The sequence below is a fragment of the Varanus komodoensis genome, unplaced genomic scaffold (genome assembly GCF_004798865.1).
Source record: "Varanus komodoensis strain SLA01 unplaced genomic scaffold, ASM479886v1 scaffold81, whole genome shotgun sequence".
Lineage (NCBI taxonomy): Eukaryota > Metazoa > Chordata > Lepidosauria > Squamata > Varanidae > Varanus > Varanus komodoensis.
The window spans coordinates 933,435-948,169 of NW_025336495.1; the positions used below are offsets into that span (position 1 = coordinate 933,435).

At 42.6% G+C, this 14,735-nt stretch overlaps 1 protein-coding gene across 1 annotated transcript in view; it reads left to right on the forward strand.

The window, feature by feature from the left end:
• Positions 1–14,735, forward strand: part of HSF5 (heat shock transcription factor 5) — a 17,500-nt gene that overhangs the window by 173 nt on the left and 2,592 nt on the right. The window contains exons 2-6 of the mRNA XM_044456092.1: positions 2,085–2,139; positions 5,651–6,022; positions 9,653–9,750; positions 10,829–11,359; positions 11,900–12,077. Coding sequence (XP_044312027.1) covers positions 2,085–2,139; positions 5,651–6,022; positions 9,653–9,750; positions 10,829–11,359; positions 11,900–12,077 — 1,234 coding nt within the window. The remainder of the gene's footprint in view (positions 1–2,084; positions 2,140–5,650; positions 6,023–9,652; positions 9,751–10,828; positions 11,360–11,899; positions 12,078–14,735) is intronic.

Genomic DNA, 14,735 nt, shown 5'->3' on the forward strand with positions numbered 1-14,735 from the left:
GAGAGGCGGGCGGGCGGGGGGCGGCGCGGCCCGCGGCTCCGCACCCTGCGCCGCGCAAGGCGTGGGCAGGGCAGGGCGCAGGGCGCCCGCCCAGCCCGCGGCCCGGGGAGCCGCCTGCGCTGCTCCTGCCTCGCGCTCGCTCGTGGGGAGCGGTCTGGAACCGGCCGCGTGCACCGCGGGAGGAGCCCTGCCCACCAGCTCCTCCTCACGCCGCACGCAGTGGTTCAGGAGCATGTGCAGAGTGTGTGCCCCTTAGGGAGCCACAGCAAGGAGGGCCAGCGTTTACTCAGAGGCTCAGTGTTTGAGAGACCAGAACGAGAGCTGCTGGTGGGTTGGGGGCACACACATCCTTTGAATGACCCTAGTTCAGGGGTCGACAGAAGGTTGCATTCCAGATGTTCTAGAGCTCAGCTTCCAGAAGCCCTGCCAGGGTGGCCAAGGGGCAGGAATTCAAGGGACTGCAGGGCACAGTGTCCAGAAAGATCCTTTTCTGCCCATCCCTGGCCTAGCTTAGCTCAGTCTTCTCCAGCTGCATGGCCTCCAGACGTGTTCGACTGCAGCTTCCATCATGCCCAGCAAGCAGGGGTGCGTCCAGCTGGGGAAGACAAGTATTGGCCCCACATCGTCCACAAGTGTTAGTAACATCACCACTTTCAGAGGGGTCACAATCCACTGCAGCAGAAATAACAAATGCCCTTGTGGCTCCTTCAAAACTTGCATATTTATTAATATGTAATTGGAATGATACAGAAAAGGCTGGAGGGGTTGCAATCTGTCACAGCAGGAGAAACCAAGAGTCATGTCGCATCTTAAAATCTTACAACATCTATTAGCATTCATGGACTGCAGCCCATTTCATCAGCTGGAAGAAGGGTCATCTTGAGTTCCAAATGTGTTTGAGTACATGCATTGCCTGGGGCAAGCTGTGAGTTGTACCCTTTTTTTCTGTCTAAACTTGCATAGGATTGCGCCCTAGTTTTAAATTAAACAGATTTCAGCTCCTTTGTAGAGAGACACGCCTCTCTTGGCTCAGACATGCATGGCAACTGTGCGCTCTAATCCCAGATACTGAGGGTGAGACATATGCACAGTGATTGTGGTTACTCAGTGGCTGATACAAAATACACACGCCTGTGAAAGATTGCAGTATCTTCCATTGCTGAGTTTTGGCATTCAGTTTTGGTCTCTTGTGACTGCTGCGCATGACACCTTTTCAGTCATTGTAGAGGAAGTGGAAAGCACTCAGATGCAGCGTTTTCACCCACATGGTCCCACCCACCTCCACAGTTTGCCAGCTGAGGTTTGAAGGTAGACCTCACTGAAATCAGCATAGCCTCTTTATGAAGGAAAGGGGTTGGCTTCAACACCTTTTGGCTTCAAATTAACCCCAAGCCACCACAACCCTCTGCATTCATAATCACAAGAGACCTGAATCTCTTCTACATCCATAAGCCGTTATTAAAGGGCAGGAGGAAAGTTCTGAGACCACCCTGCTTGAAAAGAAATAGTCCAGCTCTCCAAAAACACTTAAATCTGGCTGAATGTGCACTTTCTTCTTTCCCATCAGCAGTGCCTTGGCTAAGGAGACTTCCAATGAGAAGCAAATAAACTATTTATGTGTCCTCAATCCTCAGTCACTTAGTCTAATGACTAATTAGCCCAAAGTAAATGCCCCTCTTGGTGCCCTCCTTCCAGGCACTTAATGAAAACCTATCTAAAGTGCCATGTTTTCCTTAACCCTGCAAACTGTAGTTCTATGAAGAGTCTGAGATTTTATCCAGGACTACCTTTTGAAGAAAGCTTGTGGAGAAAGAGTGGGTTAAGCAGGTTGGGCATAATACAATTTATGTTTAAACAGAAAAAAATCCTACAGTTCACAGCATGTCAACCCAGCATGCTGGAAATTCTTTTGTCTAAATATGTGTAAGATTGTGTCCTAAATATAGCTGTGTAGAAATGCATTATTTGATTCATTTTTGTTCATGTTTGCACAATTTGTCAAACATAGCGTAAATTTCTGGTACAGTTTGCTGCCTCCAGTCACCATTTTCTCTGATTAGATTATTTTCTTCATACTCACCCAGGTCTCCCACATGGATGAATTAGTCTCAAACTCTTTCTCATCCCAGTCCTCCTCTAGTACGTGCCTCATTGTCTTAGTCAGGACCAATATCCAGTATTTTTATAGCTCCCAGCAACTAAACAATTTTCACAAAAGGCCAGGTTCTCTTGCTTTCTCACTCTCTCTCATTCTAATGCATTAGGGTGCACAAACTGTTCATCGTATTTGGTGTTCAAGCCCAAGAGCTGATTCTGCACCCATTAGATGGCCAACAAGACACCGAAACAAACAGGAAACTAGATGAGGGGCACTGGGGGAAGCTTTCCTCCTCCTCCATTTTTGACAGAATGAAAAATGTTAAGTTCTGTCCATCACCAGCCACCTGGGTCTCAAAACTGGTTGGAAAAGATAGTCTGTAAACTGGTCGTCCTGAGGGTGAGAGAGCCTCGGCTTAGAAGAACGTTTGCTGTGCATTCTTGCACTGCATCCTGTAGTCGGGGACTTTTCACAGAGTGATTCTACACAAACGTCAATTATGCTATCCGACAAGACGGGAACGTGATTTTTCCAGATGCTGGAGTGCCATCACTCTCACAATTGGTTATGCTTGCCAGGGCTGAAAGGACTTGCACTCCAACATCTGGAGGGCCCCGCCCCTACAGTAAGAGATGTGAAAAACACGGATGTTTATTTTGATGTGTGAAATATTTCGATGTGTTCTTGCTGCCAGAACAACAAGCCACGCATGCAGAACAAAGAAGTTTTGCATGAATTGGCCTACACTTGGTGCACAGCCCAGGTATGGTGGGGTCTTTTTCATGCTCCAACCACTTTGATTAATGTTAAAACATGTATATCCCACCTTTCCTCAGTTGAGCTCAGAAACCTAGCAACAATGAGATTATGTTTAACTGTAAAATAATAATAAAGTACCAAAAGAAGAAAAACAGCAGAATGGAAAGATAAGAATTATTGACACATATTGAAAATAATTTAACCAACCTCTAGTAAGTTGGTTAAATGAGAGAACAACTACCCTGGCTCAAAGCTTTCCCAAGAAGGAATATTTAAAACACTTGATAGGAAGTTAAAACCTCCTGCAGGAGGGAGTTCCAAAGTAGAACCACTGAAAAATCTCTCATGCCAGCTAAGCTTTCTTCTGAGATTTTTGGGATATTCACAAGGGCATCAGTTGATCTCATTAAGTAGACAAATTTGCACAGAAGAAGGTAGCTCATCAGATATATTAGTCCCAGATGGCTGACTTTAAATGACATCACTGATTAAATGACATCACTGATAGCCTGAATAGGGCCCAGAAACTAATTGCAAGTTCATATGCTCAGTTGTTGTCAAAGCCACTTCCACCCTTTCTCAGTCAACTGCCTGGCAGCAGCTGCTTACGAAAAAGCGTGTCGGCAAGGGGAGGCACTTAGGCCATTAAATCTAGCACAAGAATCCAGTTCAAGTATCCTGGAGAATGGTTGTCCAGTCTCTGAATCGAGAACTCTTCATGGACAGCTCCATGTAGACTGTATTGCAACAACTATCCACATGTAATTAGGGCAGGTCTCACCATGACCAGATCTGGAGTCTCTACCAGAAGGCCTGGTGGTGCGCCAACCTATGGTAACATGTCCTGCGATGTGTTGCAGGTTGAGTTGCCTAAGAGGACAGTTTGGAAAGTTGTTTTAAAAACAAAACTTACGTGAGGCTGCACATTGGAGCAGGGTGCCAGGAAAGCATTTTGCCAGAGATGAGACAACTTCATTGGCTCCTGCGTGCTTTAGAGAAGGTTTCCGTTCTTTGAAGCCCTTCATTGGAACACTGAGCCACTGTAGGGAAATTGTTAGGACTGCTGGACTAGGGCTCAGGAGATTTGAGTTCAATTCACTTCTTGGTCTTTGGGTGAGTCACTGATCCGGTCTGGCTGACCTCCCAGGGTTTTTATAAGTTTAAAATAGAGTGGAGGAGGATTAAGTAAGCTGCTTTGGGTTCCTCACAGGAAAAGCTGGGAAATAAATATATTAATTTATAAAACCTTAAGGAACACTTCCATCTGAGCCTGCCTGTACACTGCAGCCATCATTGAGGTCATCTCATGGGTACCGCCATCATCAAATGGTGACCAGATATATCTTCCTTGATTGATTGATAGATTGCCCTTCTGAACTGCTGAATAGCCCAGGTTCTATAGTCAGTGCACGATAAATACACAAAATACGAACAAAACAATGAGTAAAAACTGCCCATATTTATATCTCTGATAAATGATCCACAAAAAGGTAAAACAAGTAAAAGACAAATCATCTACAAAATAAATGAATTATGATATAAAACAACAAAAACTGATCTTAAAATGCCTGGGAGATTCTTATTTTAAAGTCTGCACTTGACACCAAAAACAGTCAGGTGGGCATCAAGCAATCCTTTCTGGGGAGGACATTGTACAGAGTTGCAGTGCTGCCAAGAAAAAGGCCCTGTTCTTAGTAGCCACCCTCTTGCTTCATTTGGCAGAGGCATCTGGAGGAGGACTGCACCGAATACTAGGTTTATTTATTAGATGTATATCTCACTTTTAGAACACACTCGAAATGGCTTTCATAATTCTCCACCTCCTGCTCTCAATCCCTGTTCTCAGTCTTTTTCTTACAACAATAACCCTGTGAGGCAGGTTGGGCTGAGTCTGTGATTGGCCCAGAGTAACCCAGTTGGCTCCATGGCTGAGCGGGGACTCGAACCCGGATCGCCCGAGTCCCGGTCCCACACCACACGTTCACATGTTTCAAGCCGAAGGACTAAGGACACAATCTTATGCATGATTAGATAAAGTCCTACAACTCCAAGAATTGCTAGAGGCAGCATGGCTTCCTGGGAAAATGTTGGGATGTTTTTATTTTTTCAAAGCTTTATTTTCTCAAACCCCTTAATGTTGAATTTTAATCTTTTTTATTTGTTGCTTTTTGCTTCTGCATTGTCATTCTATTTGATGTTTCTATATTGCATCATGGATTATGATGGTGATGATGAAGAAGAAATATGGTTGCTGTAAACCATCCTGAGAAAGGTTTTTCTGAAGTGCAGAATATCCATATATTCTTAAATGAATATACAAAGGTTCCCTGTGCTAGTGTAGTATCAGCAGTTTGAGCATATCAATCAAGAGGGCTTGCACCACAGAGATGTTTGGGTAAGTTCAGTCTGCTGACATCACAGTCTTGCTGTTCAAAAGGCATCTTTGAGTTCTGAACTGGAAATTCAGGCTGTGTGCCAATCTAAATGTTTCTTCGCTCTGTGGTGACATTTGGGCATGACTTGATGCCTTAAACAGGAAGAGATTACACAGTAAAAGAAATCCTGAACCAGGGCTATATGTTGTCTGATTCAAAGAGGATAATTTTGCTTCACAGTCTGTAAATAGGGAGTTACTTCTTTGAGTATTGCTTTCTATACATTTTGATTAATAGCAAATTTTGAGCGAATTTAATTAGATGTTATGCAGCATGTGAAACTTTAAGCCTCTTGCTATACATGATAATCTAGTGAACCGAGTGAATCTTTCATTCCTCACCCTTTCTCCCTGTGCAGCATCACTGACTTTAGGACAGTTTCACCGGTCTTTTCGGCGAGACAGCTTATCTCCGTACTCCTACCTGTCACCATCATCTCACAGTCAAAATACTTTCCCTCTGAAAGGTTCAGATCGGACTTCTCTTCCTCCCAGAACATGGCAGAACTCCCTTGGGATGCTTCCCGGGCAGGTGGAGGCCTCGACCTTTTCAGACAAAGGGGTTCCATTTCCTGTACTCCAGAGGTTTCCGACAGAGGTAACTTACACTCTGCAGCCCAGCGCTACATCTGTGCACATTCAGCACGGGCCACAGACAATGGCCACCTCTTCCCAGAAATATACCAGTTATGCCGCTTCAGCACCATATTCCCAAGCTTACTACCCAACAGGTAACATGCTCTAGTATTATTTCAGGGGAAAAAGTGTGCTTTAATGTATAAAACTGGATAGAAGGTAGACTGGAATCTACTGGTGGATCACTGGATGCTTTGATGAGCTGTAATATATCCTCAAGGGTTTTGGACTCTCGGTTGTTTAATAGCAGCAACAATGGAAAGTCTCTCCCGTCACCCTCCCACCAATAGACCATTAGAATATCTTATCTGCAGTAATTCAATGTAGCTTCGTATTTGTATGTGCAGATTATCCCTGGGCAGAACTCATGGGATATGGTTGGCAATTGCCTCTGCTCATTCAAGAGATACATCCATATGCACAGGTCCCACCTCCCCAAGAAGCAGTGTCACCCCACCAGTCTTGGAAGCCCATGGCAATTCGACCTGTCTGTTTCAGCAGCAGGCCAGTGACCATAACTGCTAAGACAAGAATGCAGAGCTTCCATCTAGAAGCAGCCTCAGGATTTAACTCCATCCAGACCAATCATGCTGCTTCGGACAGAGAGGGTTCTCTCCACAGTCTGTGCTCCTTTAATTGGAGATGCCATAACTGAACCTCGGTCTTCTGCTATCCAAAATAGGTGTGCTGCCACCAACAAGGTGGCCCTTGTTTTGGAATTTATCCTGCTGTTGCTTTCAAAACAGAATAACAAGGGAAGCAGCTACAGTTTCACAACTAATTCCTAAATATATGACTTGGATCTGATAAGGGAAAAATGTTTACATTCATTTCATTACTTTAAATTGAATCAAAAATGGTATTTTTGCCTAAGATCAAGCCTAAGAATGGCTTTGATCTTTAGGGCTCCATCGTACAAGCCTCCATTATGTAACCATGGAAGTCAGACCTTCTGAAGCACATATGTATGGCTTTTAAGAACCACTGTCATGGCTCCCACAAAAACCTGCTGTGGTATCCCATGGCCCTTGTAGCATTTATGATTATAAACACACACATATCTAAACATGTGTACACTTCAGACACTGCAGTTTTAGTAGGGATTTAGCATAGATCAGTCATCAGTCACATCTTCACTGCCTATTCCAGTTGTCAGTGTAGCAGCTTTGAGTATTTGTCTTAGCAAAGAACAATTCAGAAGGGTTGTATTTTGTGAAGTATCAGCACATCTTCAGAACTGGTGATTTACTGAAGTCACATTTAGACACTTATTAAAGTGCTGGAACACTTCCAAGGAGATTTGATTATCCCCCATACCTCTGGAAAAATGAAATTTATATTTTACAGAGTGGGAAAATGCATGTCAACACCATTATTTTTATGAATGTTAAACCGCTAATGACCTCATTATTTAGTTTTTTAAACGTTTTTTAGGGTTAAAAGGATTAGGGTGCCCTCTTGAAAATTACATTTCAGTATACAGAGACTGGCCTGGGTTCAAATAGTAGCTCATTTAATGTTTTAGCAATCCCGCTTGGTCTGCAAACAGGAAGAATAAATTTGCATACACAGATGAGCTACTGTGAGCCCAGAAAAGGCTGCTTTGATTTGGATAGGTCGTCTGTTCACTGATAGGAGGTGTGCATGCAGAACAGCCAGCTGTACTTAGCCCTCTGTAGCAGCTTGTTTGAAGGCATCCTAAGAAAAGCAGCGGGAAGTGTGCCTCCTTCTCTTCTTGTGGCTTCCTCATCCACATTTCCCACCAGGCCCACTGAAGTGCCCATCTGATGCAGCGGGTTTTGGGTGCCATAATGGTGGCCATGTTGGCCATAATGGTGGCCATATTACAAAGCATTTTGCAATATGCCGTATGTCAGGAATTGCCATATGCAAGTTAGCAGCACCATAGACCACCGAGGCAAGGGAGTGCTTGATTTCAGAATCAACTTCAGCAAGGCTGCTCCCTTCTCTGGTAAGAGGTATCCTGTCATTGTGCAATTATTATACTTCTTATTTAGGTCATTAGAAGCTGTGGCCTTCTCTCCAAGAAGAGAGGCACACCTTTCTATAACTTTGTTTCAGTAGGGCCGCTTCTGTCTTTAACACATTGATAGAGTATAAGAATGTAGGCAGTCCCTGGATTACAAACAAGTTCCGTTCCTGATAATGTCTTTAAGCTGAATTTGTATGTAAGTTGGATCACCTGTATAAAACAGTTAAGAAACACTTCCAAACACAGCCAGCCTTCCACCATTTGTGGGGCTTAGGGGTGCAGGACTCTCCCAAAAGTGGAAAATCTGTGGATATCTCTAGCATCCCCTCCCGCCCAAATTTACCAGTGCCTCCTCTTTGCAGCAAGGAAATACTGGAGAGGTTTCCCTCTCCAGATGGGCAGGGCAGAAAGACATGCTTTGGTGGCTCCCCTCTCTCCCGTTGCACTCGCTTTCTCTCCATGGTGATGCTTGCTGACCCCCCCTCCCCCTTTGCTTCTTTCCCTGTGGTGATGACCATTTTCCGTAGCAGACTGTAAACCCCCAACGGTACAAACCATTTGTCTTTAACTCATGTTTAAATTGGCTTCATGGCAGTTCATTTGTAAGTATGGGTTGTTCGTAACTTGGACGTTCATAACCCGGGGACTGTGTCTACTGCATTTCTGATGCTACTTTGGCACTAGCAGAACAAGAATATATAGTAAAAATGCAACCCAGAAGTGTTTTTTAATGTCTGGGAATAGGGTGGATTTGATTTAAATAAATAGATTTAAATCACTAGTTAGTAAGACCAGAATTAAATCATGGTTTTCTGCATAATTTGCACGCATGCCTGCCTTACCCTCAAGTAGATGAACTTCATTAAAATATTCCCAAACTGGGTCTCTTTTACACCCTGCTGCCATTATAGGTTTTCTCCTCCAGGGACAGAATAATAAGATAAATCTCAGGCTATGCACAAAAACATCCAAAGACTGGTGAAGCAGAACAGGTTTCACTTTCATTTGTCCTGCTTGCCCCTCCCTCCTCACGCCTCGCTTCCTGTGCAGATCTAGTCCGCTCCCAACAATCTTCTGTTCATTGAATTTTTTGAAATGTAGCTCTTAAGAGGTAAGGGGTTGATCCTATATACATAGATTTGTAAAGGAGCAATGGGACTAAGGTCTTTTTTTCAACTCTGTATGTTTATTTTATAACATTTTTGCTGTGAGGAAGAGCACATGATCTCTGCAGACACAAATTCACGAGAACTGTAAAGCCAAGCATCTGTGATAATGTCTTCTAGATAGAAAAATGCCCAGTAATCTTATAGAAACCTCTGGAAGAGCATGGCATTGTGAATGGATTAATGGAATTCATTGACCAAAAAATTGAAACTGTCCTGAGGCTTTTGCGAAAGGACGGCATATAAATATTCTAAATAAATAAATATTCTAAATAAATATATAACCTCATGCTACATAATTAAAAACTAATACTAATTAAATGAATCCTTATAGTTCAAAGGTTATTCAAAGGATTAATAACCTTTGGACTATAATGTATCTTAAATAGGAAACTATCTATTGATGGGTTTTTTCCCTCAGAAAGCATTTTATTTAAAAAAAATCCAATTTAAATTTTTAAAAATCTGATTTGAATGTTTAAAAATCTGGTTTTTCATTGTTGATTTTTATCCACTCTGTCTGGGAAGGCCTTTTACTGTCTACAGTGTTATTTATTGATTTCCAGCTGTACTGCAATGCTGCTCTCCACCCACACATATGGATCCCCTAAGTGGATGCTGTAGTCCCACAGCCTCAACTTATACACACTGCAGTTATTTTCAGGTAAGTTTACAAAATAGCACAATAAGCCAGTTTAGGCATGCCCAATGCAATATATGCCTTTGTTTCTTTGAACAAAAGACACCTTAACATGTCGTTTTGCAACTCATTTTTGGAACTCATGGCCATTTCAAAAGTGCCTTGCCATATGCCACAAGGAGGTTACAGTTTGAGGGAAACAAGGCTGAAGCCTGTTTCACCATTCAGAACAAGATGAATGTGTCTTGTTATCCTGACTTACATATCTGTTGGTGTATATGCTTTTGCTACTTATTACAACTGTATACCATGCATTAAAGGCTGCATAATATATGCCACCAGCCTAAAATTAAGGGGAGATTTGCCACCATCCTGAAATAATCCACGGGCTGTTGTAGGGTTGTTTTGATTGTGTGAACCAGCCCAATGCAAATAATTCACTGGGGGTTTCTTAATTGATGACTTTTCTGGAAAAAAAGTTTTTTAAAAATCCCGGCCAAAACAATCTGCTACAGCAATCTAATCTGGGATAGATTCAACTTAACTGCTAATACTAAATGCAGAGTTTTAAAAAATTGCTTCTGCTTTTACAGCCTTTTCTTTAAGGAAGAGTGGTGGGGAGGACACCCCCTTGAACCATAAAAAGTTGTTAATGCACAGTATTGTTGTTGCTCAGACAGCTTCAGCTATTAGGTGGTCTAGAAGCTAAATAAATAAATAGATTCCTAATCATATAATCAGAATCATACTCTATAGATACGAGTTGTCAAATTTATATTTTTTGCGAAACTTAATTCAGCAGTGCCTAGTTTTTAATTTACAAAGAAATGCCCATTGCATTTGTAAATTAAAAACTTAGCAAGATTAATTGCCTGCATGTCTATAAAGAAAATTGCCATGTTCATTTAAAGCATTTCCAATTTTCAGGAAGATCAAGAAACTAAAAAGTCTGAAAACCTGAAAAGGTGCTTCATGTTCCCCTTGTCTCCTTCATACTGCCATATTATATCTGTCTGGGACAGGGTGATGGTTTACTTGCTTTGAAAAAGACAAATCTAAGACATACATACATATATTTATTCCACTGTATTTGCTTTACCAGAATCCACCAATGCAGTCCTCATACCCAGTTGAATTTTTGCCTTCTAATTGGTCCTGCAACACATCAGATGAAAACAAGAAGACAGAAGTCAACTTGGAGGCTGTTTTTCAGATTGTAGATGAGATGCATACATCCCCCAAGCTGGAAATGGTCAAAGTAGAGCCAGTGGAGAATCAGTGCCCGACCTCACAGTCGGGCCGGGGCCAGCAGTTGCTAGTTAATCCAACGAACAGCGATGCGCCTTGCTCAGGCCAAGCCAGCCACCTAGAGCCCTTGACACCCGTGGGCTCAGATATTACATCCTTTGTGGTAGAGTCGGATCAAGCCATAGCATGCTCCTTGCCACAGTCCCCAGAGTTTATCTACACCATCCACACCACTGAGCCTGTGGAGAACAGCACAGCACAAACAGCGCAGCAGCCTGCAGCCCCACAGCAAGCACCGGCAAAGCTGAAGGAAGAGCTGAACCGGCCGCCAGCCCCATCTTCGGTGATGTTTGTACAAGAGGAGCTTTCATTCACTCAGCCACAGGTATGGGCTAAGTCATATTCTGTTAAGCCAAGGCATGTGCTGCAGTGATAACCTCGCCTGAATCTTCTTCTCTGGTAAGGCATTATTTAAATTAGGGTCAAAATAACACAATTTACAGTTCGGTCAAGTGCTTGCTTCCCAAAGTTAGGAATAATATTTATAGTGTCCCAAATACTTTATGCTGTGCATCATGCACAAGTTGAATAATGTGATCATAATGGGGGAGAGAGAGTATGCTATAGTGGTTAGAGTTTGACCTGGGACTAGAGAGACCCAGGATCAGATCCCTTGACAGCCACAAAACGCACTGGATAAACTTGGACCAGTTATTTTAGCTCAGAGAATTCTTCTTTACAGGTTCACTGTGGGGATAAAAGGATGCAGTGGTTGAGAAAAACAGTGTACACCACCATGGATTCCTTTGGAGGAAGGGCCAGAAGCAAAAATAATGCATCTGTTTTGGAATAAAGTCTTCAGGGGACTATCAAAAGGACCCATGTGCAAACATTTAATAATTGTTTTATTTCCTTTCTTTCCAAGGAGGAGCCTAATATCAAGTGTCAGACAAATCCATCAGAGGCAGTTATAACTTCCGAGCAGATCGGATTCCTCATTTCGGAGGTGGGTCCTCTCAGCAAATGTGCCAAAGACTCTGCTCCCTCCATCCCAACCAAATGCAGAGAAAGAAGAAGCAGTTCACAGAAGGGCAACTCCCCTGGTAAGGACGGCAGCTTTCCAGAGTCTGCCAAGATGGTACTGGATACCCTGGCAGGAAGCGGCTTTCCTCAGCTGCCTGGATTACTTGACGCTACTTGGGTCTGAGGCGCCAATGTTAAGGACTCCAACTGAGGTTCAGGAGGAGGGTCTGTAGCAGGTTAAAGATCCTGGACAGCAGGTGCACTCTGGTTCGCCTTCCTGGTCTCGGTGTGTGACACACATGTGCCTGCGGGGAGCCTGTTGTCAAGAAGATTTTACAGCTAGGAACCCTGGCAACCGTTATATATGGGAGGGGTCCCCGTGCCCTCCCTCAGTCCTCCTTCCGCCACCTTTGGTTTTCTCAGGAATTTTGCTTCTCTCTGCTTTTGTGAGCAACTTATATTAATATAATATACTTACATTAATTTTTGCTCCAAAAGAAGCATTAGGGCTTATTTTCAGGTGATGTCTTATTTTTTCTTATGAAAGCCATAAGATTCTTGCCCTGATTCCTTTCTTGTACTCGACAGAATAACTCTTTCTTTTTGCACTTATCTTGTCTGGGGATCAAAATATTATTCCCTTTAAAACTACCATTAAATCAAATGTTAATTGAAGACTTATGAGACAGGAGTGGCAACACACGAGTGCATTATGTACATCCATTGGAACACACAGTGTATTGAATTATGAAACACATCCGTTGTCAAGTGTGCATGTTGTTCATGCGTTGCGTCTGTATTCTGATTGGTCATTTTTTATTATTATTATTATTATAACATTTCTATGCCGCCCCTTGCCGAAACCTCGGGGCGGCTTACAACATGATAAAATACATTGAAATACAATAGTACATAATAAATTACCATTAAATATAAAAATACAAAAAATACATTGATTTACAAATACAAAATTAAAATTATCAGTATAAAATAAAAATATAGGATGAGAAAGAGAAGGAAGAAGAAGTTGCCCAGGCCAGATCATATGTTTTAACAATTGAAATGATGTTTAAATAAAAAGGTCTTTACCTGGCGCCGAAAAACCAGTAACGACGGTGCCAGGCGGACCTCTTTGGGAAGTGAATTCCATAGGTTGGGCGCCACCGCAGAGAAAGCCCTCCTCCGGGTACTTACTCTCCTAATTTCTTTCATGGAGGGTTCCCGGAGAAGGGACTCTCCCGCAGATCTCAAAGGGCGGTCGGGCATATACGGACGTAAGCGCTCGTTCAGGTCATTCAGCAATAAGTCTTGAATTCATCTGTTCACATAGGCCTTTACCTCTCATCCAAAGGCGCCCGTTTGAGTATTTAGAAATATGTGATTATAATTTATATCATCATTTATTTTAAGTATTAATGTCAATAATATTATTTACTTATATTTACTTATATATTAATATTATTATTTTATAATTCAGTATGTCCATCATGTGTTTCAACAGACATAATAAATGTGTCCATCTGGCTGACGATCTTAACTGGGGCTTATTTTGGGGGTAGGGCTTATATTATGAGCATCCTGAAAAATCATGCTAGGGCTTATTTTCAGGGAAATATGGTATCTCTAGCCTGAATCTGGGTTGTCACAACTTGAGTTGGTTATTCTGTGTCCTACATTCTGGTATCTGGACAAGATCTTTACTTTCCTCTTTGTGACAGCCTTTGGGGTACTTATAGAAGAATATCATGTCCCCCCTCAGCCTTCTCTTCTCAAGGTTGAACAGGCCCAGTTCCCTCAGTCTCTCCTCACAGGGCCGTGTTTCCAAACTCTGGGTCATTTTTGCTGCCCTCCCTTGGACCCTTTCTAATTTAGCTGCATCTTTCTTCAATCTTGGTGCCCAGAACTGGACACAGTATTCCAGGAGAGGTCTGACTAGTGAGGAGTATAGAGGAACTACTACTTCTTGTGATTTGGAAGTAATTCTTCTGTTGATGCATCCCAAAATAGCATTGGCCCTTTTGGCGGCTGCATTGCATCGTTGGCTCATGCTTAGCCTGTTGTCCACAATTACTCTGAGTTCTTTTTCTTGTTCGGTTCTGCTGAGCCACGTGTTCCCCATCTTGTATCAATGCCTTTGGTTTCTTTTTCCCAGGTGGAGGACTTGCCATTTGTCCCTGCTGAATCTCTTTTTGTTGCTTTCAGCCCAGGATTCAAGTCTATCAAGATGGCCTTGGATCTTTATACTCTCTTTTAGGATGTTCGCTGTTCCTCCCAGTTTTGTATCATCTGCAAACATGATTACCTTTCCTTGTACTTCCTCATCTAAATCATTAATATAGATGTTGAAGAGCACTGGGCCTAGGACTGAACCCTGTAGCACCCCACTCGTTGCCTCCATCCAGTTTGAGAAGGTGCTATTCATGAGCACTCTTTGTAATGGATTTAGCAGCCAAATTTGGATCCACCTAATAGTTTTTTTTATCTAGTCCACTTTTTGCTAATTTGCTTATCAGAATGTTGTGGGGGCACTATGTTGAAAGTTTTGCTAAAGTCAAGGTAGATTATTTCCACAGTGTTTTCTCTGTCCATTTGGGAGGTTACCCAGTGAAAAAATGAGTTTAAATTAGTCTGACAGGATTTATTTTTGATAAATTCATGTTGGCTTTTATTAACCACTCCATTTTCTTTGATGTACATGCAGACTGATTTTTTAATAATTGGCTCCAGAACTTTTCCAG